This window comes from Notechis scutatus, chromosome 2 (genome assembly GCF_049901735.1).
Source record: "Notechis scutatus isolate UNSWTSFEM ecotype Mainland chromosome 2, rNotScu1.2, whole genome shotgun sequence".
NCBI lineage: Eukaryota > Metazoa > Chordata > Lepidosauria > Squamata > Elapidae > Notechis > Notechis scutatus.
In genome coordinates this window covers 141790587-141818096 of record NC_142010.1, presented here as the reverse complement: position 1 = coordinate 141818096, position 27510 = coordinate 141790587, and the positions used below count along the sequence as shown (strand labels likewise).

The 27510-nt window shown below is 43.4% G+C and overlaps 1 protein-coding gene across 3 annotated transcripts in view; it reads left to right on the top strand.

Annotated features, from left to right (window-relative positions):
* ITGB7 (integrin subunit beta 7) overlaps positions 1 to 27510 on the top strand; it is a 55784-nt gene that overhangs the window by 26815 nt on the left and 1459 nt on the right. The window contains exons 4-15 of one of the 3 annotated variants that reach the window (XM_087956421.1): positions 3548 to 3749; positions 3899 to 4069; positions 4929 to 5170; positions 7613 to 7771; positions 11634 to 11729; positions 11815 to 11904; positions 13510 to 13653; positions 14181 to 14374; positions 19017 to 19159; positions 22322 to 22529; positions 24282 to 24484; positions 25762 to 25931. In XM_087956421.1, coding sequence (XP_087812547.1) covers positions 3548 to 3749; positions 3899 to 4069; positions 4929 to 5170; positions 7613 to 7771; positions 11634 to 11729; positions 11815 to 11904; positions 13510 to 13653; positions 14181 to 14374; positions 19017 to 19159; positions 22322 to 22529; positions 24282 to 24484; positions 25762 to 25925 — 2016 coding nt within the window. In that variant the 3' untranslated portion in view covers positions 25926 to 25931. Of the gene's footprint in view, positions 1 to 3547; positions 3750 to 3898; positions 4070 to 4928; positions 5171 to 7612; positions 7772 to 11633; positions 11730 to 11814; positions 11905 to 13509; positions 13654 to 14180; positions 14375 to 19016; positions 19160 to 22321; positions 22530 to 24281; positions 24485 to 25761; positions 26740 to 27510 lie in introns of those variants that run through there. The other 2 variants (XM_087956422.1, XM_087956423.1) reach the window with 2 other exon arrangements.

The following is a 27510-nucleotide window of genomic DNA, read 5'->3' as shown; positions in this document are numbered from 1 at the left end:
AGATTACTTATGTATCAGTGGTGGGATTCAAAATGTTTTACTACTGGTTCTGTGGGCGTGGCTTGGTGGCGTGGCATGGCTTGGTGGGTGTGGCTTGGTGGCGTGGCATGGCTTGGTGGGTGTGGCTTGGTGGCATGGCATGGCGGGTGTGGCTTGGTGGTGTGGCATGGCTTGGTGGGTGTGGCTTGGTGGCGTGGCATGGCTTGGTGGGTGTGGCTTGGTGGGCGTGGCATAGCTTTGTGGGTGTGGCTTGGTGGGCGTGGTAGGGGAAGGATACTGTATATTTCTCCATTCCCTCTCCATTCCTGGGGTTAACGTCATTGCCCAGAAGATCATTGGTTCCCCTCCCCTCTTTGGAAGAGCTTTATAGCCAGAGGTGGGATTCAAATTTTTTAACAACAGGTTCTGTGGGCATGGCTTAGGCAGTGGGTGTGGCTTGGTGGTCATGTGACTGGGTGGACATGGCTTGGTGGTCATGTTATTGGCTGGGTGTGGCCAACTTAATATCACTCACATCGAGGCACACATCTTCTGGCCTGGCCTCTCAAAACTGTAGGGATGCTGCAACAGTCGTAAGTGTGAAAAATGGTCATAAGTCACTTTTTTCAGTGCCATTGTAACTTTGAATGGTCACTCCACACAAGCAAAGTACCAGCAAAGGAGGGGGAAAAAACTCCAGAGACGTTACTGAGACAGGAAGTCTAGTCCTGCCAAGAATGTAATAAGAGTTAATGGAGAGGCAGTTTCTGTAAGCAACACCAGAATGTTTCCTTCCTGCCTTTCTTACAGGATTAGGCCAGTAATTTCTTCCAACAACCTGTTCTCCGAACTGCTTAGAATGTTAACAACCGGTTCTAGCAAATAGGTGCGAACCTGTAGAATCCCACCCCTGTTTATAGCTCCTGCTGCCTTAAGAAAGTTCAAAACATTCTCAAAGATCCATCTCATCCTGGGCACTCTTTTTTTTTTTTAACTATTACCATCTGGCAGATGGTACAGGATAATAAATCAAGGACAAATAGGCTGAAAAACAGCTTCTATCCCAGGGCAGTAACTCTATTGTATTCTACTGTATAGTACAATATTAATGCAATATCAGGGGTTTTCAATTCAATGTATAGAATGTAAGGATGTGTGTTTGTGTTTATATTCATAGTCATAATGTACACTGAAGATGGTATTTAATTTCATTGTATGAGGTGCAATGACAATAAAGTAATCTAAAGTAAATATTACTTTTGGTTATGGAATAAAGATACTACAAAATCTCCATTCCCTCCCCACCCCACTAACCTGCTTTCCAGCTCCGTTCTCCTGTGCAGGGCAACAAAAGAAGACTGAGCCATTCAGCTGGGACTCTGGAGGCAGAGAATAGATGGGGGCGGGGCCAGTCAGAGGGAGTATTCCGAACTACTCAAAATTTCTGCTACCGGTTCTCCAGAACTGGTCAGAACCTGCTGAATACCACCTCTGTTATGTATATATTTTAAAAGAATCAAATCTGATGGGGGAATGTGTAATTCTGTGCCAGACTAAATGCTGTACATTAAGAAGAGTGATACATGTTTGTCTGCCATCTATTCATCAGCTGTTTCCTGACGGCCAGACTTCTGGGATGGAGCAATCTGGTGGCCATTGTCATCAGTTCCTTCCTTTCATCTGTCTTTTAGTAAATGCTGAAATTCACAAGTTCTTCCTCTTTGTTTTCCCCACAGCATCTCTGCGAAACTTCTAAAACTGTTTCTCAACCTTGACGACGTGTGGACTTCAACTCCCAGATTTTCCCATGGACGGCTATGGAATTCTGGGAGTTGAAGTCCACACATCTTGAAGATGCCAATGTTGAGAAACACTGCTCTAAAGCTGGGCTATTGGTTAGTTAAATCATTCTTACCTGGAAAATCATGTACGTTTTGTCTCCTGCAAGTAAAAATGCAGACTTGTTTTTGGATCTGCCTTTCTCACAGTAGTGTTTGTTCTTAAAGGCGACATGTCATCTTCTTTCACCTACATCTCTTCCAAGAAGATGATCACAACCCTTCTGCATTTATAAACCCTTCTTACTGCAATATGTTTTAATTGGAAGTGGGCATTTTTAGGCCATGGAAAGCAGCAGATTTTTTTTAAAAGTTGCTGTTCTCAAGATGCTGAATTTTAATCCCTCCACTGTCCTGTTTTTTTTTAGCAGGCAGGTTATAAACCAGGGGTCTTCGACCTTGACAGCTTTAAGACTTGTGAATTTCTTCAACTCCCAGAATTCCTCCTCCACTCATGTTAGCTCAGGAATTCTGGGAGTTGAAGTCCACAAGTCTTAAACTTGCCAAGTTTGAAGACCCTTGGTATAAACTGTGACTTCTGGCTGTGACTTCTGGTGTCTTATTTCCTGCTATCATGCTCCTTCTAGTCATGAACATGAGACAGTACAAGATCATGACTATAAACAGGACATAATAAAATGAATAATGAATGCAGGATTCAATCTGAGTTAGTCATCAGGATCAGAGATTTATTCTTCTAAGTATTTGGACTTGTACTGGAGCCCATCCTATTTATTTTATTATTTATTTGATTTGTCAATTGCTTACAAGATAATAGGTAAAAGTATAAACATAGTTATGAATACATGAAATGAGATACATATAAGAAAAATAAAAGAAACAATAGGACAGGGACGGTAGGCACGTTGGTGCGCTTATGTACGCCCCCTACAGACCTCTTAGGAAAGGGGTGAGGTCAATAGTAGACAGTCTAAGGTTAAAGTTTTTGGGGTTTGGGGAAGAAACCACAGAGTCAGGTAGAGTATTCCAGACATTGACCCCTCTGTTGCTGAAGTCATATTTCCTGCAATCAAGTTTGGTGTGGTTAACCTTGAGTTTGTATCTATTGTGTGCTCTTGTATTGTTATGGTTGAAGCTGAAGTATTCATTGACAGGTAGGACATTGCAATGTATGATTTTATATACTATACTTAGATCGGACCGAAGGCGGCGTAGTTCTAGGTTTTCTAGGTCTAGAGTTTCAAGTCTGGTGGCATAAGGTATTCTGCAATGAGTAGAGGAGCGGAGAACTCTTGTGAAATCCTCAGGGAATTTCTCTCTCTCTCTCTCTCTCCACATTCTGGAGAGAGACAAGTTCCTTGAGGATGGGCTGCAGCACGAGACTGAATGCTTGGAAGAATAAACCTCTGATCCTGGTGACCAACTCAGATTGAATCCTACAACATTACCTTGGGATACTTATGTTTGCCTTCATTCATAAATAATGAATGTCATAGAATGATATTCCAATTCCTTCTAATGGACATTATCAGTGGATATTCTCTCTTTTGCTATTTGGGACTGTCCCTAAAAACTATTGTATCAGTCAATCATATATTTATTACAATCATAGAAAATACCATTTTCATCAAGTTTCTATTCCCCTGGTTTGAAAGCTTTGGGTATTGAGTAGGAAGAACAACAGCCCTCTGCTCATCTGCTATGGGAATTCTGAATGGTGGGATTAAACAAGACAGCATTGCAAACAACAGCCTCCTCGTTCTTCCCAGGATTTCGTACAAGCAGGAGAGTCTGACGCAGAGCGTTGTGCCCCTCAGCCAGAGTTGGAGTATCGTGGCTGCCTTGCCAGTGAGATCATAGATCCCCAAGGCAAGCAGCATATTTTGGAGGACAGGCCTCTGAAAGATAACATCTACCACGAAAACATCACACAACTGTCACCCCAAAGAATAGTTCTTCAGCTTCGGCCTGGTAAGTTGGGGGGGAGGGGAAACCCTCCAGACTCTAAAGAATCTGCCTGATCTGAATAGCTTGCCAATAGGAATGTTCCTCCCATTCCTTCCTAGGCCAGACACATCTTCTTTCTTTCCTTCCTTCCTTCCTCCCTTCTGTGCCTGTAGGAAAGGAACAGAGTTTCACTGTCCGCTTCAAACGGGCTGAGGGTTATCCTGTGGACCTCTACTACCTCATGGACTTGTCCTACTCCATGAAGGATGACCTGGAGAATATCAAGCAACTGGGAAGTGACTTGATGGCTGCCCTGCGTGAAGTTACTACCTCAGTGAAGATTGGTATGTAGTCAAAACTCTGACCGGGGAAGCACAGAAGGAAAGGCATCATAGGTCAGTGCAAGCCTTAGAAGAAAAGATGTAAAAAGTATTCCCAACCATACATGAAAACTAGAACTAGTTTGACTTTGGACTCATTTATTTTAAGTAGGCCAGGCAGCAGAGGTGGTATTTGGCAGGTTCTGACCAGTTCTGGAGAACTGGTAGCAGCAATTTTGAATAGTTCGGAGAACCGGCAAATACAACCTCTGACTGGAGATTTGCAGTATCCTTTCCCTGCCACGCCCACCAAGCTACGCCCACAGAACCGGTAGTAAAAAAATTTGAATCCCACCACTGCCAGGCAGAAAACATTAATAGAATCTTGCATGTGTGAAACTACAATTCTCCCGCCATCAGTGTTGGGATTGAAATTTTTTTACTACTGGTTCTGTGGGCGTGGCTTGGAGGCGTGGTGTGGCTTGGTGGGCATGGCAGGGGAAGGATACTGTAAAATCCCCATTCCCTCCCCACTCCTGGAGGAAGGTTACTGCAAAATCTCATTCCCTCCCCACCCCACTATCCTGCTTTCCAGCTCCATTCTCCTGTGCAGGGCAACAAAAGAAAACCCAGCCAATCAGCTGGGATTTGGGAGGCAGAGAATAGATGGGGGCGGGGCCAGTCAGAAGTGGTATTTGCCGGTTCTCCTAACTACTCAAAATTTCTGCTACTGGTTCTCCAGAACTGGTCAGAACCTGCCCAATACCACCTCTGCCCCCCACCCTGACTTTAGGACTGTGTGGAAGAGAAAATGGTGGGAATCCATGAGCAGCCTTGCAATGTGTACACAGGCTGAGGAAGACCGAAGATCTTTTTCTTGCAGGATTTGGTGCCTTTGTGGACAAGACCGTGCTGCCTTATGTGAATATGGTTCCTTCCAAGCAGAAACATCCCTGCCAAATCCCAAAGGAGAACTGCCAGCCGGCTTTCAGCTATAGGCATGTGCTTGCTCTGACTGAGAACGCCAGTGAGTTTGAAAGCAGGGTTGGTCAGCAGCACATCTCAGCCAACCTGGATGACGCAGAAGGAGGCTTTGATGCTCTCATGCAGGCAGCCGTTTGCAAGGTGAGTGTAGCAGAAGCCCTGAGCTCACAGTCTTCAATAACTGTGGAGCACCTGCTGGCAAGGTACCTCCAACCCAGATGTCTGTAACCCTCTGGCCTCTGAGGTGCTCAAGTGAATTGTATCCATGTTGCCCTGTGCTAGGAAGAGCAGTAAGAAAGGTCCCATCCTAATAAGGCTTCTCCATTTTCACAATTTATCCAGGATTCAACTTTCAAGGTAAAGGCTACTAAACATCAACTGATTAATACCATTATTAACTTTTCTAACTTGTCATAACCAGCAGAACAGTCCTACCAGAGCAGACTAAACTATGAGTTAAGCAGAACTTATTCTTTTTTTACTCAGTTTCCATGGATGGCACCTTAATCCCTTTCTGAGAGATAGAATGAGAAAGAAACCTCTTTCTCTAGCTGCTTTTTCTATACCATGTCAAACTTTATAAACTTATTCCCCCATTATATGTGTTTGCCCCCCAAGTTTGGTAACTGCTTATATTTTAATACTTCATTCAAAATTTTGACTATTTTTCCCCACAGCAAAATCAGGACATTCTCAAGGAGTTCCTTCCTTCCCACTTGCTCTCAAAGAAAGAATTATTTTGATATTTTTCCTGTGGAAAATAATATACCTCCTTCCTTACTCTGGATAGCTCTTAGGCTTGCTAAATCCATTAGATCAGGGGTCCCCAACCACCGGGCCCCAGACCGGTACCGGTCCGTGGATCATTTTGTACCAGGCCGCCTACTTTGCTTGGGCACCGCCATCTTGTTTCGACGGTGCTTGAGAAAGTGCTTCTGGGTGAGCTTGTCGGTCGTCGGAAAGCGGCATTTGGGTGCTGAAGGAATCCTTGCGCCTTAGTTTCATTGAAGGGGGGGGGGCGGCTTCGAACAAAGAGCTGTCCCAATGGCGGTGGAGTCTCGCGTTACTCAGGAGGAGATTAAGAAAGAGCCCGAAAAGCCCATCAACCACGAGAAGGTACAAAGGAGGAGTTGAAGGTGGCGGGGAGAAGTGAGCGACGGCTGGCTGGCCGGTTGCTCAGCTCGCCTTGCCTTGGTCATGTGTGCTGATGCCGGTACCGGTCTGTGGATCATTTTGTACCGGGCCGCTGGTTCCTGGTACAAAAAAGGTTGGGGACCACTGCATTAGATAGCTATGAGGCTAGCATTATGCAGACCAGGTCTCTTCCTTCCTTCCTTCCTTCCTTCCTTCCTTCCTTCCTTCCTTCCTCCCTCCCTCCCTCCCTCCCTCCCTTTGTTTTAAACGTATACCTACTCCTTGTTAGACTTTTCACAAAGCATTTAAAAATCTTTAAATACCTTTGTAATCCAGAAAGAATGTTGACTCACCAAAGTGGAATAAGCTTACCCTGCTGCTCAAACAATCTCTCTTTAGCTGTAAATTAATTATATCCGAAAGTGTTTAAGAAACTGAGGCTTGCACAAACCTTGTATCCATATAAGTTGCATTATGACTGTGAGCTTGATTAAAAGCCCTCCCCACTGCTCAACTCTCGGGTCAACCACAAAACCCTCAGTTTCTGCCATCTCTTCATGAAGAGCAGTTGTACGGAATGCAAGTAGGCAATCTCACAATCTCTCCTTTACCCAGAAAGACTGTACTGGCCAGACGTGGTATTCAACAGGTTCTGGTGAATTCTGGAGAACCGGTAGAAGAAATTTTGAGTAGTTCGGAGAACCGGTAGTGGAAATTTTGAGTAGTTCAGAATACCACATCTGACTGGCCCCTCCCCCATCTATTCTCTGCCTCCCAAGTCCCAGCTGATTGGCTGGGTCTTCTTTAGTTGCCCTGCACAGGAGAACGGAGCTGGAAAGCAGGTTAGTGGGGTGGGAAGGGAATGGGATTTTGCAGTATCCTTCCCCTAGGAATGGGGAGGGAATGGAGATTTTACAGTATCCTTCCCCTGCCACGCCCACCAAGCCATGCCCACCAAGCCATGCCCAGTAGTAAACCGGTAGTAAAAATTTTTGGAATCCCACCACTGGTACTGGCTGTCCACTTCTGCAGCAATGCCATCCTGGCATCAGGGATGTCTACTCCACCATAGATCCTCAACCAGAAGCCACTTCTAATTTTTCTCAATCTGAAGCAAAATTTCACAAAATTTCATTGCCAGCACACAGTCTGATCATTCAAACTTTGGCCACTGCTATCTTAGATTTGTTTGCTGCTTTCCACATTTTCAGTTGGAAATCTTGCTTTCTAAAAATTAAACCAAGTGACAAAACCTGAGGTTTGATATTGGTAGGTCTAACAGATCTTGAATTTTGACCCGAGCCTTATTCAAATGCATCTTAACCTCTTCTGAATATGCAGCACTCCTGAGACATGGCGAATGAGTATTCAGATTGAAAACATTGATGTAATTGAAGTTGCTGTTTTGAATGTGGGAGATCTCACCTGATCCTCGCTCTGTCTTTCCAGGAGCAGATTGGCTGGCGTAATGTGACAAGTCTGCTGGTTTTCACTTCGGATGGCACTTTCCACACTGCAGGGGATGGAAAATTGGCGGGGATCCATATGCCCAATGACGGCCGCTGCCACCTGGATGCCAATGGTGTATACAGCAAAAGTCACCTCTATGTAGGTTCCTTTTTCTCTTGAAAAGCTTACTCAGAAAATAAGTGAAAGGGCAGTGTCTACAACACCGAAACCTGGGACTCTCGGGGGTGCTGAACAATTAAGTGGCACGATCTTCTCAAAACCTGGTATCTTCTTGATGTATTGGATTTTAACTGTAGTTGGAGGAGGAATTCTGACAGTTGAAGTCTCGTGCATCTGAAGAACATCAGATTGCAGTAGGTATTGAAGCAGAACCCAAATCCTCTGCACAGACCCACCTGGCATATGGAGAGAACAAAGAGATTGAAACATCTCCCAGCCCGCATTGATTGAAATTCTGTGGGAGGGAAATGATGAGGAAGTCCCTCCATGATGGAAATGCTTGCGGCTGTGAAGTTGATGGGGGAAGGAAGAACAGGGGGAAAGTAAAATGTGTGGACCAATGGGTGATTTGGATGGTCTATCCTGCCTATCTCTGGAATTACTGAACCCATCCCATAATCATCAAACATGTTTCCTCATAGCAATGTCTAGTCATTAGCCAAGGAAAAGGGAGCAAATATCAGTTGTACTTTCCATTGTTATGAGCAATAACATTGGATGTAAGATTATTTGTTGCAATAGTAAGTAACGAAAAATCCACTAACAACTCCCATAAGCCTTGACCAATGCAGTAAAAATAAGAGCCAATGAGAATTGACCCAAATCTGAAGCATGTCAGGTTGTCTAACCCTGGTTTGTCCTTTGAGCATACAAATGAAACTCGAAAAATTAGAATATCGTGCAAAAGTTCATTTATTTCAGTAATGCAACTTAAAAGGTGAACCTTATATATGAGATAGACTCATTACATGCAAAGGAAGATAGTTCAAGCTGTGATGTGTCATAATTGAGATGATTATGGCTTACAGCTTATGAAAACCCCAAATCCACAATCTCAGAAAATTAGAATATTGTGAAAAGGTTCAATATTCTAGACTCAAAATGTCCCACTCTAATCAGCTAATTAAGCCATAACACCTGCAAAGGGTTCCTGAGCCTTTAAATGGCCTCTCAGTATGGTTCAATAGGAAGCACAATCATGGGAAAGACTGCTGACCTGACAGTTGTGCAGAAAACCATCATTGACACCCTCCATAAGGAGGGAAAGCCTCAAAAGGTAATTGCAAAAGAAGTTGGATGTTCCCAAAGTGCTGCACATTAATAGAAAGTTATGTGGAAGGGAAAAGTGTGGAAGAAAAAGGTGCACAAGCAGCAGGGATGACCGCAGCCTGGAGAGGATTGTCAGGAAAAGGCCATTCAAAAGTGTTGGGGACTTTCACAAGGAGTGGACTGAGGCTGGAGTCAGTGCATCAAGAGCCACCACACACAGACGGATCTTGGACATGGGCTTCAAATGTCGTATTCCTCTTGTCAAATCGCTCCTGAACAACAAACAATGTCAGAAGCATCTTGCCTGGGCTAAAGAAAAACAGACCTGGTCTGTTGCTCAGTGGTCCAAAGTCTTCTTTTCTGATGAGAGCATTTTTTGTATCTCATTTGGAAACCAAGGACCCAGAGTCTGGAAGAAGAATGGAGAGGCACACACTGCAAGATGCTTGAAGTCCAGTGTGAAGTTTCCACAGTCTGTGTTGATTTGGGGAGCCATGTCATCTGCTGGTGTTGGTCCACTGTACTTCATTAAGTCCAAGGTCAACGCAGCCATCTACCAGGAGATTTTGGAGCACTTCATGCTTCCTTCCGCAGATGAGCTTTATGGGAATGCTGACTTCGTTTTCCAGCAGGACTTGGCACCTGCTCACACTGCCAAAAGCACCAAAACCCAGTTCAATGACCGTGGGATTACTGTGCTTGATTGGCCAGCAAATTCGCCTGAAGAGAATCTATGGGGCATTGCCAAGAGAAAGATGAGAGACCTGAGAGTGAACAATACAGAAGAGCTAAAGGCTGCTATTGAAGCATCCTGGTCTTCCATAACACTTCAGCAGTGCCACAGGCTGATTAGCTTCCATTCCACGCCGCATTGAGGCAGTAATTGCTGCAAAAGGGGCCCAAACCAAGTACTGAGTACATATGCATGCTTATACTTTTCAGAGGTCCGATATTGTTCTACGTACAATCCTTGTTTTATTGATTGCATGTAATATTCTAATTTTCTGAGATTGTAGTTTTGGGGTTTTCATGAGCTGTAAGCCATAATCATCACAATTATGACAAATCACGGCTTGAACTATCTTGCTTTGCATGTAATGAATCTATCTCATATATTAGGTTCACCTTTTAAGTTGCATTACTGAAATAAATGAACTTTTGCACTATATTCTAATTTTTCGAGTTTCACCTGTATCTTTAACCCTTAATTTGGTTATGGGGTCATTGTCACCAAGAATGAGAGCTGTACATTTGCCTCCCCACCCCAACATTTTATATTACTGAGCTCAATATCACAATATTGTACTATTCCCTATTCCTTTATAGCAGCTAGGGAAATAAGCTGGTAGTTTGACAGAGGATGTGTATTTCTATTTGCCATATAAATGTTCTGTCCAGGGGTGGGATTCAAAAATCCCAGTAACTGGGTTGCTGCCTGGCTGCTGGGTGGCCATGGCCATGGTGGGCATGGCCTACTGGAATTTCAACCTCGCAAGAGTCCGGAGGCTTCCCCTGGGCCAAAAACAGCCTCTCCTGGGTTCCGGAGGCCCACCAGAAGCCAGAAACAGGCCATTTCTGAACTTCCGGTACTTATGGGAGTGCCATTTTTCGCCCTCCCAAGAGTCTGGAGGCCACCCCCAGGCCTCTGGGAGGGTGAAAATGGCCTCCCCAGGCCTCTGGGAGGGTGAAAATGGCCTCCCCAGGCCTCTGGGAGGGTGAAAATGGCCTCCCCAGGCCTCTGGGGGTGAAATGGCCTCCCCAGGCCTCTGGGAGGGTGAAAATGGCCTCCCCAGGCCTCTGGGGGTGAAAATGGCCTCCCCAGGCCTCTGGGGGGTGAAAATGGCCTCCCCCAGGCCTCTATGAGGGTGAAAATGGCCTCCCCCAGGCCTCTGGGAGGGTGAAAATGGCCTCCCCAGGCCTCTGGGAGGGTGAAAATGGCCTCCCCCAGGCCTCTGGGGGGTGAAAATGGCCTCCCCAGGCCTCTATGAGGGTGAAAATGGCCTCCCCCAGGCCTCTGGGAGGTGAAAATGGCCTCCCCAGGCCTCTGGGAGGGTGAAAATGGCCTCCCCCAGGCCTCTGGGGGTGAAAATGGCCTCCCCAGGCCTCTGGGGGGTGAAATGGCCTCCCCAGGCCTCTGGGGTGAAAATGGCCTCCCCAGGCCTCTGGGGGTGAAAATGGCCTCCCCAGGCCTCTATGAGGGTGAAAATGGCCTCCCCAGGCCTCTGGGAGGGTGAAAATGGCCTCCCCAGGCCTCTGGGAGGGTGAAAATGGCCTCCCCCAGGCCTCTGGGGGTGAAAATGGCCTCCCCAGGCCTCTATGAGGGTGAAAATGGCCTCCCCCAGGCCTCTGGGAGGGTGAAAATGGCCTCCCCAGGCCTCTGGGAGGGTGAAAATGGCCTCCCCAGGCCTCTGGGGGGTGAAATGGCCTCCCCAGGCCTCTGGGGGGTGAAAATGGCCTCCCCAGGCCTCTATGAGGGTGAAAATGGCCTCCCCAGGCCTCTATGAGGGTGAAAATGGCCTCCCCCAGGCCTCTATGAGGGTGAAAATGGCCTCCCCCAGGCTCTGCTTTTTTTGGAGTGTGAGTGTAAATTTACGACATTTGGCTTGGAAGGAGAGTACCAAAGCTCCTGGATTCTATCTGAAGTCCTGAGGAGAAGGAAGGGGAGGTTCCTAGAGGAGGGAAATGAAGAAAAGCATCTGCCCCTGTAACCACAGCCTCTGTCTCTTTGCAGGACTACCCTTCTCTTGGGCACTTGGCTGAAGTGTTGTCCAAATCTAATATTCAACCCATATTTGCTGTGACTAGTTCCAGGCTATCCTTATACAAGGTGACTGCTGAGTTGAAGAGTGGGGAAGGGAGATGGACTTGGACTATTGGGGAATCTCCCACTCACATTTCCTTCTCCTCTCTAGGAGCTGAGCAAGCTGATTCCAAAGTCAGTGGTGGGGGAACTGAAGTCGGACTCCAGAAATGTGGTGCAGCTCATAGAAGATGCCTATAAAGTGAGGACAATGAGTAGTCTGGCTCATCTGAAATTAATCCTGATCACTTACGAGGGGGATGATCACTTTTCCAGTATCCCCATCTACTTGGGCATTACTCAGAAAAATGGCCTGAAGGGACCCTCTAATAAGAAATAAGCAGACTTCATAAACTATCTTAGTTGGGAGATAACTTAGAAGCACCCTGAGCCCCTTGAATGGACTGTACATCAGAGGAGGCTTTCTCATACAGCTCTTCTATCTTAGGGCAAATTTTCAGAGTTTGTTTTGGATATTCTCAGACCCAGCAGTGAGCGAAATTGAGAGGATCCTGCTTAGAAGTTAATTACCTTGGCTTGCGTCCAAACATTCCCAAGTTCAAGAGAAGTCAAACCACCATATGCAGGCAAGTGAATGAATAGGCAGAGACTGGGTGCCATGTTTTGCTTCACCTTTGGGTTGATGCAAACCAAGTCAGCCAATGGAAGAAAAGGGTTCCCACCTCCATGCATAGAACGGGAATGTGGCCGGGACAGAATTCTCTCCTCTTTCTCAGCCATTGTAACAGATAAGATCTCAGATGGTGTAGAGTTTAAGATGTTAGATTGGCACTGAGGAGATCCAGGTTCTACTTCACCTTCAACCATGGAAACTCAGCGAATGATTTTATGCTAGATGTCCCCTCCCAGCCCCATCTACCTCAAAAGGTAGTTTTTGTAGGGGGGAAATGGGATGAAGAATGCTAGGGTGCTATATTGCATCCATATATGCTATATAGCAATAGCAATAGCACTTAGACTTATATACCGCTTTACAGTGCTTTACAGCCTTCTCTAAGTGGTTTACAGAGTCAGCATATTGCCCCCAACAATTTGGGTCCTCATTTTACCCACCTTGGAAGGATGGAAGGCTGAGTCAACCTTGAGCCTGGTGGTATTTGAACTGCCAAATTGCAGGCAGCTGGCTGCAAGCAGAAGTAACTTGCAGTACTGCACTCTAACCACTGCGCCACAGAGGCTCCTATATATATATATGGATGTATAGAAGAAGGAGTGGCAGAAGCTGAGGGTAGGGTTAAAAGAAGGATCAGCCTAGAATCCTTATGTAGCCCAAATGAACTAAGCCCAAATCCCATTGGCCCTTATCTAATTCCAATCATGTGCTGTTAGTTGAGAAAATTATAGACATAATTAGCAATAAATCAGTTTCACAGAACCTTCACATGTGAACCTGATCGTTCGTGTCTGACAGGATACCATATATAGCCATATTTACTATATGCTATGCTGAGCTCCTGCAACACAGAGGGGCTAATATTTGGTATACCGTTTCTGTTTTGGTGACTTTTAATAATTTTATCCCATTTTGTTCTGATAGCATATACATCATCCCAATCATATTTGCTGCCTAGTAGTCAATCTGATGCTCCCATGGTAGAAGTAAACTGTGGCTTTCTTAAAGCAAATAACTGAGCTGAGTTTTGAATCACAGGCTCTCCCTAATCACTAGCAGTCACTAGACACTTATTAATGTCTGCTAGTAAGAGCACGTGTAAACATTCTTCTTTTTGGCCTTGCTTTCAAGTCATAAGCCTACTCACAACAGATTCTATTCGTCTCTCCACAGAGTCTTGCCTCCACAGTGAAACTGGGACATTTCTCAGACCTTCCACCTGGGATCTCCATTGCTTATGACTCCCATTGTGGGGACACGGAAACCTATGGGCAGACAGAGGGTGGAGAATGCAGTGACGTGTCTGTCAACCAGTTGGTGAGTATTTAAGTCAAGAGCTTCTGAAGCAGAGGTGGCATTCAGCAGGTTCTGACCAGTTCTGGAAAACCGGTACCGGAAATTTTGAGTAGTTCAGAGAACCGGCAAATACCACCTCTGACTGGCCCTGCCCCCATCTATTCTTTGCCTCCCGAGTCCCAGCTGATTAGCTGGGTCTTCTTTTGTTGCTCTGCACAGGAGAACAGAGCTGGAAAGGAGGTTAATGGGGTGGGGAGGGAATGGGATTTTGCAGGATCCTTCCCCTGCCATGCCTACCAAGCCACACCCACCAAGCTACACCATGCCCACAGAACCGGTAGTAAAAAAAATTTGAATCCTACCACTGTTCTGAAGGCTCCAAGTATGTCTCTGAAGAGGCTCTCAAAGAGGTTGCTATGTTACAGCTCCAGCAGACTAAGCATGGGTAGAGGGATGCTGGCATCTGGGATTTGGCAACATCTGGATTGTCACAGATTTATCACTTAGGGAAGTTGATGGAGCCCCTCTCATTCACTTATCTTCCCAAGGTGCAATTTACAGTGAAGGTAATGGCAACCACCTGCCTACCTGAATCCCAGAAGCTGGTGTTGCGAGTATTGGGAGTGGGAGAGGAGGTCCATGTAGAGGTGTCAACAACCTGTGACTGCCAATGTGGAGACACCCAGCCTGATGCACACCACTGCTCTGGTGGACATGGCAACCTCACCTGTGGCATTTGCAGGTATTTATCTGATTTATTTCATTGTGTTTCTTAAAAGCTGCCTTGCTGTGTCATAATACATTGCAATGTCCTACCTGCCAATGAATACTTCAGCTTCAACCATAACAATACAAGAGCACACAATAGATACAAACTCAAGGTAAACCACACCAAACTTGATTGCAGGAAATACGACTTCAGCAACAGAGAGGTCAATGTCTGGAATACTCTACCTGACTCTGCAGTTTCTTCCCCAAACCCCAAAAATTTTAACCTTAGACTGTCTACTATTGACCTCACCCCTTTCCTAAGAGGTCTGTAGGGGGCGTGCATAAGCGCACCAACGTGCCTACCATCCCTGTCCTAATGTTTCTTTTATTTTTCTTATATGTATCCATTTCATGTATTCATCACTATGTTTATTCTTATACCTGTTATCTTGTAAGCGATTGACAAATTAAATTAAATAAATAAATAAAAAGTCAAAGATCTTGACAGGCTAGGTAGAAACAGACCTGGTAACTACTAGGAGGAGCAGCTACCAATTTAGCCTGGGAAGCAGAGGTGGCATTCAGCAGGTTCTGATCAGTTCTGGAGGACCGGTAGCAGAAATTTTGAGTAATTCAGAGAACCAGCCAATCCCACCTCTGACTGGCCCCTCCCCAATCTCTTCTCTGCCTCCCAAGTCACAGCTGATTGGCTGGGTCTTCTTTGGTTGCCCTGCAGAGGAGAACGGAGCTGAAAAGCAGGTTAGTGGGATGGGGAGGGAATGAGATTTTGCAGTAACCTTTCCCTGCCACGCCCACCAAGCCACGCCCTCAGAACCGGTAGTAAAAAAATTTGAATCCCACCACTGCTGGGAAGGCAACAAAACAAAACACACCCAATAGCAAAATCTTTCTGATTACCACTGATGTGTCCCAAAGGTACTGGGAGTCAAGGAAACTTTACTTCACTCCAGTAATAGGCTGATAGTAAAATTAAAAGTGTCATAGGAATATATCAATGATAGGGTTCGTAGTGCCTCCAAACACACTGCCACGAAAATTGCATGGACTTGTCCACACAGCAGTCAAGACTGACTGAAAGGCCCCGCCTTGATGTAGAATTCTCTCCAGAGTCAAGAATTCTCAGTATCCCCAGGCCTAAGTTGGAACATCTTGAGCGGCCCATAGCCAGGCTCAGAAGAAATCTGTTCCAAATGCAAAACACAAGCAGAGGAGAGGAGTTTCACTTTCACTTTCACAGCAGCAACCAGCTTTTAGTACAGAACACTTGAGCTAAGCCAAGTCCAGGTTCCTTGCTGTCTCCTTCTTGCTCACACAGCAAATACTGTTTCAGTTTCCATGTTTCAGTTTCCAAACAGCCCTCAACTCTCTCACACATTGACAGGATGCTAGCCAGATAAATACTGATGAATGCTGATAGGCAGAGCACAATTCCCTCCCTCTTATTTTCCTCCCCCAAAACTTAGCCCAACCACATAGTTTCGTAGCAAAGCACGGGTATAGAGCTAGTATTATATAAAAATACAAAAAACAAACATTTACAAAGCCATTCTATAAATGCAATACTACATTAAAACTTTATTTCAAGACATATGTTCAGACTTGTAAAAATTCATCCCAAGTCTGATTAATCATTGAATTTAAGTCACTCCATTTAAAAAACTCCCAAAGTTTGTAAGATATTATTTAAATTAAATTCAAAAATATGAATGGTTAGTATTTTTAAAGAAAAGAAAAAGTTCTTATTGCATGACCATAACGTGAATTTTAATGTATGTATGTTAAGAGAAGGTTAAAAAAGAGTAAAGTTTAAAAAAAAGATGTGTTAGAAATTGATTTTAGAACAGTTTTAAAGAAAAGGTTAATGTTTTAAAATTTAGAAAAGCAGAGATTGTTAAATCTATTATTTTATCCAAAAAAGAGAATATAATTTTGTTTCTATTTGGAAATTGCTTCTGAACTTTTTTTGTGCTTGTAATGGGAAAAAATGAAATTTTGTTTTTGTTTTTGTTAATTAGATAGGTCTGCTGTTATAGAATTGGCTAGTATAAAGTACCGTGTTTCTCATATAATAAGGCCAGGTCTTTTTTTTTTTGAGCCCCGAAAAAATGGCTAGGCCGTCTTTTTGGGGGTGACTTAATTCCCCCCCCCTTGCATCTTCGGGCAGGCGGGTGGCGACGGCTTGGATGTTGACCTCAGCGTTGGTGGGGCACTTCGTATCGGGGTCAACGCAGGCAGCACCATATCCGGATGTGCAACAAAAGTACTTCCTAACGGCAAGCCCCCACCATTCCCCCCCATTTCGCATGTTTTAATATAGGCCTTAATTTGGGGGGAGGGGCTTAATTTCATTTCATGCCTATAAAACATGCTGGGACTTCCTATTGGGGGAGGCCGTATTGTTGGAGAAACAGGGTATTGTGTAAAAGTAAAAAGTTGAGGTTGTAGTGTTATCATCTTCTACTGTGCCAAAGAGAGTTGGAGGTCAGTGCCTTTTGCTTCTTTTTACCTTTCTACCTCACATTTTCTCTTTTCCCCCTTTCCTTCCCCTAGTTTTCCATTACATTTTATTTTCCTTTGTATCTTATATGTTGATAAAAATTAATAAAATTTGATATTAAAAAAATAAACTAACCGATGACCTGAATATCATCCTCTCCCTCAAAATGTAACTGTGATGATGGAACTCTGCAATCTAGACACCATAAGTACCACCAAATTGGTTATCGACCACAGAAAATATATTGATAATTTCGCTAACATTTATTGTTGCAGAGCAATAAATGCTCAAAAAAAACCCTTTTCCTTCATTTGTCTGGAATAAGGTCCAGGTCAGAAATATTGCAATAAAGTAGTGTAATATTGATTTTACGGTCTCTTTTGCCTCCATGAAGTGGCAAAATGATCTACAGTTAGTCCTTAACTTATGACTGGTCTCTTGGTGACCATTTGAAGTTATGATGGACAAAACACTGTTTTGGCCAGCAAAATGCTGCAGGAGGCTGTCCAGGCTGAAAATGGGACACATGCGCAGCCACTACACACCCCATTTTGGCTGTCAGAGCCATCGCGGGCCAGTCCTTTGCTATTTCCAAGCTGCCCCTGCAGGCCAAATTTAAGCATCCCTCAGGCCAGATCTGGCCCACAGGCCTTGAGTTTGACACCCCTGCTGTAGCATGTTCCTGGAAGGCCTGATTAGAGAACTTCTCTGAGAAGACTAAAGAAATGAAATCTTCATGTCTAAATGTCAGTTCCTATTCAGAAGAAGCACTTAAACTACCAAGCAAGCAATATTATTTCTAGCTCTTTCTTTCTTTCTTTCTTTCTTTCTTTCTTTCTTTCTTTCTTTCTTTCTTTCTTTCTTTCTTCCTTCCTTCCTTCCTTCCTTCCTTCCTTCCTTCCTTCCTTCCTTCCTTCCTTCCTTCCTTCCTTCCCTTCCTTCCTTCCTTTCTTTTGCTTAAATCTTTTTGACCAAATGCAATTTGTGCAATCAAAATTTAAAAACTGCAGTTTCAAAGTGGTTGTTCAGATCAACTCCAAACCTCACATTTATCTTCTCACTGAAAAATTCAGTGAAGAAAAAAGTATCTGGATCACATCTAGAAAAAAATATGATATGGTAATATGCTATATATAATCTTTCTTTCACCCATAAATCTTGCCAGAGACCTTGTTTATTTTTATTTTTGTAATAAATGTAGATCGGGGTATATATATATTTAAACATTTGGATTGAAATGTGTGGTGTTTTTTTAAAAGGATAGTTTCCCTTGGGAAAATCTGGAGGGGGCTCAAAATCCATTACCTCTGGAATGTTATTCCATTGCCTAACAAGTCATCTTTTTCCCCCCTAAACTGATCTAAGAAGGCTCAAAGGTATGTCCTCAGAAACTGTCCATGTTAAATATTCTGCTGTTTGGATTGCCCTTGAAGGTGGATAGATGCCTGATTGTGCCACCTGAAGAAGAGTTTGAAGTAAAAAAATGGAAAATAAAGCAAAGAGCAGATATCAAGCATACATTTGTAACAAGCAACTGCATTCAGAAATCTCTCTGAGTTTAAAAGGAAGAGAATTTTATTTAGTTCAACATGAATTCAGAACTTACAGAGATCATTCTTGTGAAAGTCTTGAAGAAGGGTTGAAAGGCAATGATTGATTTATAATAATTATGTGTCACAGCATTAGCAGAGTTCCCCTTTCCTTTCCTTTCCTCTCCTCTCCTCTTCTATCAATGCCTAGATAAGGATTAACCCCAGCTTCAATCATAATTGAAGGATTGCAGCTATGCCAGCATGTAGGGAGTTAGTGAGGATGAAACCACACAAGCCAACAGTTAGAATAGAATAGAATAGAATAGAGTGGAGTGGAGTGGAGTGGAATGGAATGGAATGGAATGGAATGGAATAGAATAGAATAGAATAGAATAGAATAGAATAGAATAGAATAGAATAGAATAGAATAGAATAGAATAGAATAGAATTCTTTATTGGCCAAGTGTGATTGGACACACAAGGAATTTGTCTTGGTGCATATGCTCTCAGTGTACATAAAAGAAAAGATACATTCATCAAGAATCAAGAATCATAAGGTACAACACTTAATAATAGCCATAGGGTAAATAGTTAACTAGAAATGCTCTTTGTCTCCTCTCTAGATGTCATGAAGGCTATGTTGGCCGGCGTTGTGATTGCAGGAAAGATGAATTACTTGGTTCAGAAGCTCTAACCCTAGCAAGTGGGTCCTTCTGCAGTTGTGACAATGTTGCCTGTGAACGACATAATGGGCAACTCTGTGCAGGTAAAAACATGATTTTCTTTATCATGAAAGGTACTATTACTCTCCATTTGAAGAGAATATATGTAGGTCAGGGTTGAACCATAGAGGCCTGTCTAAGGTTCTGTCTGAATTTTGCTGATTGCTTGCAGGCTTTTAATTTCCCAAGTAGTAACATCACTGATGGACAAACAGAAAAACAAATAGAAGAATGGACAGAATGACAGATGGACAAAATGGACAGTCAGCTGGCCAGTTCAGATAGATGGATGGACAGACAGCACAGAGTCACAAACAGAAGGATCGACGGACAGGTGGCCAGCCAGAAGGAAGGATGGACAGATAGATGATAAATGAGACAGAAGAATGAATGGAAGGTTGAACAGACAGACACATGGATATACAGATGAGAGACAGATGAACAGAAGGACAGGCTATTGGCTAGATAGACAAATGGACAGGCAGACCAACAGACACACAAAAGGACAGATGGACAGTTGGAGAAATATAAGGACAGACAGGTAGAAAAATGGACAGACAAGATAAACAGACATATAGATAGATGAAGAGATGAAAGTATAGATAGACAGGCAAGAGACAGTGGATAGATGGACAAACTGCATCAGTGGACAGTGGACAGATGGATATGCTTTAGACATACTGTCCATATGTCCATGTGTACAGCTGTCTGTCCATATTTTGTTTGTCTGTCCATCCATCTACTTGAGACAGGATGGCCAAACAGATAGGCAGCAGATGGATGGATACTTAGGTGAACAACAGATGGACAGACAAACAGACAAAAAGACAGATTGAAAAGAGGACAGGCAAACAGATGGACAAACATACTGTTTAACAGATGGATAGCAGTCAGACAGATGGATAGATGGACCAGCAACAAAGAACAGATGGATAGACCAATGTGGATGGACCGGTGGATAAACAGAGAGAGGGAAGGATGGACAGACAAAAAAATGAACAAATGGAAGGACGAACACTCAGACATATGGATGGATGGCTGGATGAAGATCGACAGATGGACAGACATATAGATGAACCCACAGACAGACAACTTGACAAACAGTTGCACAGCCAGCCAGAGACACAGAAGGACAGAGTGATATGTAGACAGACAGAGGGACAGACAAATGAACTAAGGGATATACAGACATAAGGCAGTCAGGCAGATGGGCACTCTCATTAGCCATTAGAGGGATAAATATAAGATACATAACTCATTATCATTATGAATGTTTCTTTTATGCAGGGTCCTTTGGTGCAGTTGGATTTCTTGCAAATGTTTCATTGCACCCAAAGTAAATAACATCATCACTAGCACTGGAGTCTGTCTGTCCACATGTCAGTCTGTCCTTCTGTCTGTCTGTTGAGTTGTCTGTCTGTGGGTCCGTCTGTGGGTCGGTCAATTCAACCCTGAGCTACAAATATTCTCCCTTATTGTTTCCTTTATATGAATACATTAAAAATGTTGTACATGGAGCAGACAATTCTACTGCCTCAGCACTCAAGTTTCCATTAGAAGGAAAATGTATCTCCAGTCTTCCACCTCATGCTTATGCTTGTAAATATGCAGGCAATGCTGGTGGAAATGTGTAAAGACGAACGATTTGGAGAAGGCAGAGGATTTGTGTATGGGACAAATAATAGTTTATCCTTTAATGCTGATGTTCATATTATATGGAGAAGACAAACTGAAACTGCCTGTTGACCCCAGAGGTTGGAGGATGGGGATAAGGTGACAGATAACAAAAACCAGGTTGCTATCTTTTCTGTGCTTTAAAGAGGTATATAAAAAAAGGTAAAGGTTCCCCTCATACATACGTGTTAGTTGTTTCCGGATCTAGGGGGCAGTGTTCATCTCCGTTACAAAGCTGAAGAGCCAGCGCTGTCCAAAGACATCTCCATGGTCATGTGGCCGGCATGACTAAATGCCAAAGGTGCATGGAACACTGTTACCTTCCTACCAAAGTGGTCCCTATTTTTCTACTTGCATTTTTTACATGCTTTCGAACTGCTAGGTTGGCAGAAGCTGGGACAAGTAATGGGAGCTCACTCCGTTACGCAGCGCTAGGGATTCGAACTGCCGAACTTTCTGATTGACAAGCTCAGCGTCTTAGCCTCTGAGCCACCACGTCCTTATAAAGAGGTATATAGGGAGATAGTAAAGGACATTGCTTGTGTTAGAAGTTGCTAGTATCAGTAGAACAGACAGGCTTGGGGTCTCCTTAAAGCAGCAGAATGAAGAGGCACCAGATCAACCCACAGAAGGGTTCCTCCCATGATGTTATCCTCTATTCCTGCAGCAAAGATAATTTTAGAACTTGCGCTGCTTTTCTAAGTCATTGCAGAGAGTATATAATCTGTAACCTTGTGGCTCCCTCATGCTTAAGGTAGAGGTAGGTCTTGATTAGTGCTGCTAAGGAATCCCACAAAAAGGTCCCATTATTCAGGTTGGCATTACTCAAAGTGATATTTCTGTGGCAAAGAAAGTTATGTGGTTCCAGCTTGATGGAAATAGACAGTGAACATTTTTAAACACAAATTTGTATATGTTTATCGATGAACTATAAAAAGATTAAAAGAATATATTTGGAAATTTATTTTTAATAAAGTCACACAGGAGATATACAGTAGAAAGCATAATAAAAACAAAAATTCTAAATGTTCCTATTGATAAGAATACTGATTTATTAATAAAAAATTTTTAAAAATCAAGTAAACAAGAACAAGGACAAACTAGAGGATAAATCCATATTCAAAGCATACCTGCTCTCTGTTGTATTCTGCTGTAACTCTTCAAAATTAGCCTCTTCTTTTTGTACTTTTCTCAAACAGAGCTTCCCTTTTCTCCATTTTGCACACATGATGTAGTGTTAGTATATAAAACCCAAATGCAACGATGCATGTGCTAGCCTCAACTGTGCGTATTTGCCTCTCATTAAGTCAGTTTTGGCTTGCATTAAATACGACCTATCAATATATAATTTGCAATAAATCAAATGCTGCGCTATTTGAACTTGCACTCAGCGGGACTTATCCGTAGTTCTGAATGCTGATAAAATATACTTTTTGCACCTTTCTTCAAATATCTTGGTGGCTTACTGAAGTGGGCATTTTCTCCATAACAGAAAGAATTTCACTATGGTGCTTGTCTCCTTCTGCCAACAGGTAACGGGCAGTGCAGGTGTGGTCATTGCCAATGCCAGGCCAATTACACTGGCAATGCATGTGAGTGCAGCCTGGATACCAGTGGATGCACCCAAGAGGGCAAGATCTGCAATGGGCATGGCCACTGCGTCTGCAACCGATGTCAGTGTGACGTTGGGTGGTTGGGCAGCCACTGTGTTGACCACCAGATGCCCTGTGAGGTGCACAGGTGAGGCTGAGGAGAGGAAGCCAATGCACAGAGGGAAAAGACTGGCTGCTTGTTCATGGTTCCTTTTAAGCAGGGGGGCTTCATTGAGCAAAGCTCGTTGTCAGTCACTGCCCTGATTAAGTCAAAGAGAGAACCATTACCATGTACTTTGACTGGGTTTGATGCCAATGACATTGCACTTTTCCATTGTTCATCAATACTGCACAGGAGCACTGGATACTTTCAATGCAAGTTTGCTTGAGCAAGTTGGCATCCTAAATCCTTCCATTTAGTTGGAATACGGTGGGCATCAGTGAAGCAAGCAGACCAGAAACTTGGGATAGCTTAAAACAGGGTTGCAAATGCTGAATTGCTGGGATTGTCTAAATGATGAATTGTCTGCATACATTGAGAGCATATGCACCAAAGACAAATTCCTTGTGTGTCCATTCACACTCGGCAATAAAGAATTCTATTCTATCTACTGAATTGCAGGGTCTCTAGAGTATCACCCAAGGTTGCCATCACATTTTAAGTGACAGACGGGGACATTAGCAAGTAACTGGAGGGCTCCATGAGTTTTTATATTCCTAGCCAGCCCATTGACAACATTAAGAACTGCAGTCCTAGCATTTTCAGAAGATGCCAGCTTTAGGAAGATTTCATTGGGCTTCACTGTGCTACTACAGGTAGCTCTGGACTTATAACCACAACCACAACCCCATTCCATTCCATTCCATCCCCATCCCTATCCTTATTGTATGCTATTCCACTCCACTCCACTCCATTCCATTATTCTCTATTCTATTAATGTATTATTTCTATTTCTATTCTATTAATTTCCATTGCTAAGCAAGGTGGTTATTTAACTGAGTCGCACCTGATTTTTATAATCTGTTTTTGCCATGGTTGTTAAGAAAATTACTACAGCTTTTAAGTGGATTATGCAGTTGTTAGGCAAATCTGGCTTCCCTCATTGTCTCTGCTTGTTGGACCAGCAGAATTGGCAACCACATGATCCTAGGGCCATGCAACCATCATAAACACATGCCGGTTGCAAAGTGCTCACATTTTGGTTATGTAATTGTGCGGATGCTGCAGTGCTAGTAAATGTGCGGGCTAGATGGTTTTAAGTCACTTTTTTTCCAGTGTCATTGTAACTTGGTCACTAAACAAATTGTACCTTCATGACACTATCAGCTTGTATTTCTGTTTATTTAGTAGCTCTCACCCCTTTTAATAAGCAAATTGGAACATTAGAGCTTCACTACAGAAGGAACTTTTTCTGTGTGATCATATTGCATTGTTCCAAATTGTTATTATTATGTGAGCTAAAAATCTGCCCCTTTTAGGTTTGCATATATGCTTGTTTATCCTCAGACTTATAGGTGGTCTTACTCAGAGTTTATAACTTCAGGCAAATCAAATTATAAAACCACTTCAGAACACGTGCTCATTTTTGCCACTGAATGTTAGTAGGGATTCACAATATAGAAAAGGAATCTAATCTGGGTGGACAAATCAAGCAACATTGGCCTGTTTATTTTATAAACAAAACCAATCAATGTATTGTGATGTGAGAGAAAAAAATCCCCCCCTTTCCCATCACCAACTGGTTGAACCACATTTAGTTGCCCAGGTGATCAAACAGTTCTCCATTGGTGCTAGCATTTTTTTTGGGGGGGGGGGGTATGGGTGTGGGGGGCCCATTCTTTATGCTAAGCAAGAGTAAATAAAAGTGCCCAGTTTTAAAAACAATACATCTGTTGATAGGGATTGTGCGGAGTGCAAGGCTTTTGGAACTGGACCACTAAGTCAGAACTGTAGCAATTCCTGCAGCCAAACGGTGAGAATGTTGGTGGCACCCGTGGATGAGAGATGGTGCCAGATGAAGAGAGGAGATGGACACCTCCTCATTTATCTCATTGAGGAGGACAAGACAGGCAGCATCCTCCTTACGGTGAATGACCCAAAGGGTGAGTTGTCAGGGGAAGAAGTGTGAGCTTGTGATATTATTCTTCTGTCTTCTGTTCTGTTGGGATTTCCCAGAGACCATCGATTAGATATGCTGGGAATGGGAAGGAGGGAGGGAGGGAGGAAAGAAGGTAGGTAGGTATTGGGTTTCTGGTGGGATCCAGACTCAGGATCTATTTATATGCTAGGCAGCCTGTGATGCTATAGCAGGAAAGGGAATCTGCGTACATCACCGTAAGGAGCTGTGGCAGAATCGAATTTCTAAATCAACTGCTCGCTAACCATGCTTTGCTGAATAAACCACAACTCACTGGATTTTCCCATTGCACTAGATATGTAATTCACGTTATGTCTTAGTGTGATATGTAAATCTAATCGGTATGCTTTCATACATCATTTGCCCCTTGATAGATGGGATCTGTAAGATTCAATCTAGGCAAAAAACAAGGGTGTTGTTTTTTTTTGCATAAGTATTGGCTCTAGATGGCAGCTGACATGTACAAATTGCTTCAGTATTCATCTTACTATCTTTGAACTATGAGGAGATATTGTTCCTCCTCCCTTACCTCAAATCATCTGGAGTTAGATGCAAACTGCAGCTAGAGATTATACACAAAGATGGGGGAGGACAATGGCTGGGTTTAAACATCGTACAAAGCTTTTGGTTCTATTTTTGGTTAGCTCTAGCATATCTTTGGTTGACCAGCTATCACATTTAAGCATATTGCACTTAGCGCAGTGAGTGAATCCAGCACATAAATCTTGCTACCAAAATGAAAATGGCTGTCTCTTCAAAATGGCTGCTCTCTCCCCCCGCCTCCTCGTGCCCTTCTATTCTGTAAAGAATGACATTTAATAATACTAGAGAAATGTCATTAGCTGACATGACAGCTTCCCAATGTTGCTCTTTGGGGAGCAGAGCATTACAGCGGAAACAGTGGTGGCAGAACTTCACCCCTGAAAAACAGAGCCTCCAGCAAATCCCCATCACATTATTTGACAAGCCTAGCTCTGTAGGCAAGTATAAGCAAAACAAATCAATATCCTCAGTCTGCAAAAGAAATAACGTTTAACCTTGGTACAAGGAAGAAGCTATTTGGAAGCCCTACTATGGGAAGATGAGCATGGATGCTACATAGCAAGGCACAGGATACATGGCTACAATGGAAGATAGAAAAGGGAGGAAATAGCAAAGGAATGGAAAGTAGCTTCTCCAATTCCTGGTGGGAGTGTTGGCAACTTAGGTTAACCCCCATGCTTCTTTTCTTTGTTCTGGCAGTGCCGGATTCTACCAGGCAGCTGAATCTTATGCCAGTGTTAAGGAGTGCGGGGATTGTGGTGATCATAGGGCTGGCTCCCATTGTCCTGCTCCGAGTCATTGTGGAGATCTGTGACCGGTGGAATTTCAGACACCTTGAAAGAGAACGAAGAAATGCTCTGTGATCTCAGGTCAGTGCCCTTCGAAGCATTTTCAACTTGTAAGGCCGTGCTGAGGGGCAAACCTGACCCACCGGTAGGCTTTGCACCTTGGGAAACACCTGCAGAAAATCCAAAGGACAAAGCTCTTCCTCCTGGAAAATGTAAAATTTGCATGTTATTCGCACATTGCATATAACCAGTGGAAGAGTTTGCCTTCAGAAGTTGTGGGTGCTTCAACACTGGAGGTTTTTAAAAAGAGACTGGACAGCCCCTTGTCTGAAATGGTATAGGGCAGCGGCCCCCAACCGTTTTGGGCACCAGGGACTAATTCCATGGAGAGGTTTTTCCATGGACTGGAGGCGGCATGGTTTCATATGCTGCAAGCATACGAGGGGCATATTGTTGCTTGTTCTTAACCATACATGCTGTTATGAATATGAGTCACCTAACAGCTATTTGGGTTAGAAATATATAAACCAGGATAAACATTTTAAAACTGTATCTTTAAGAAAATGCAAAACTCTAATTAGGTGTGGTTTCTCAAACGGCCATAAGATGGAGCCAGAAACCTGGGTTGTTTAGTCTGAGTCTCAGAAGAGAGTATGAGTGTATCTCTGTTTCCTTCTGTTGGAAAGTATTGCCGTTGCTCCATTTTTCCTAATTGACTGTTATTCTTGATTTGATGTGAGTCTGATACTGAATTGTTTTTGACACTGGAATTTGTTATTGGATTATCCCTGGATTGAAAAACTGACTGATTTATCTGTGAATGATTTTGGACTGCTTATTTTGAACTTTGCTTAAACCTTTCTGGAAGTAAAAACCTACATTTACTGTACAGTGTATCTGTGTGCTGTGTGTGTATTATTCAAACACTACTCTCAAATACGTCTCCCTGTATGCGCTCATTCTCCTAATGGGGAATTACCTCAACACATGCTGAGCAGTGCTGTTCTTCTACTTACCATTGAGGATATGAGCAGTTTGGCATCCTCCTGAAGGTTGGACTGTAGTTCTCCTCTGCTTGTTTGTACAATCAGGACTTAGGGCCCCAAGCTCCACTCAGCTTTACATGGATGGCCATAGCTTCAACAAAGCAACTGAGTCTATCTGAGATAAATTTAGCTTGGGTGCCTCAAGGCCTTTTAATGCAATTCAAGCAAATTATCAAGATCTTTTGCACAAAAGCACACAGACTTTCAAGCTGGTGTCAATTGCAGCAATCTCGCTCTGATGGTTACTCGGAGGCAATGCATCATAATGCATCAGTGTGTCACACCAAAATAGCATAAAAATGTATGAATCCTTTCAGAGATAGCTTCAGATTGATTTCTGGGGTAGTAGGGAATGGGCCTTTTCAAACATGACCACACTTGCAGATGGAGGAGCTTCCTGCTGACTTGAGGTACAAATTCAGTATTTGCACTTTGCCCTGATCTTATGATTTCTTTTTCCAGGCGAACAACTTCAAGTTCAAGAGTGCCACCACAAGAGTCACCAATAAAGAATATTTGTAGCTCAGGGTTGACATGAGGGGTCCTTGGTGCTGAGCTTGCTTGTTTTCTTGCAAATGTGTCATTGTCCTGACTAGGTAACATCATCAGTGCTA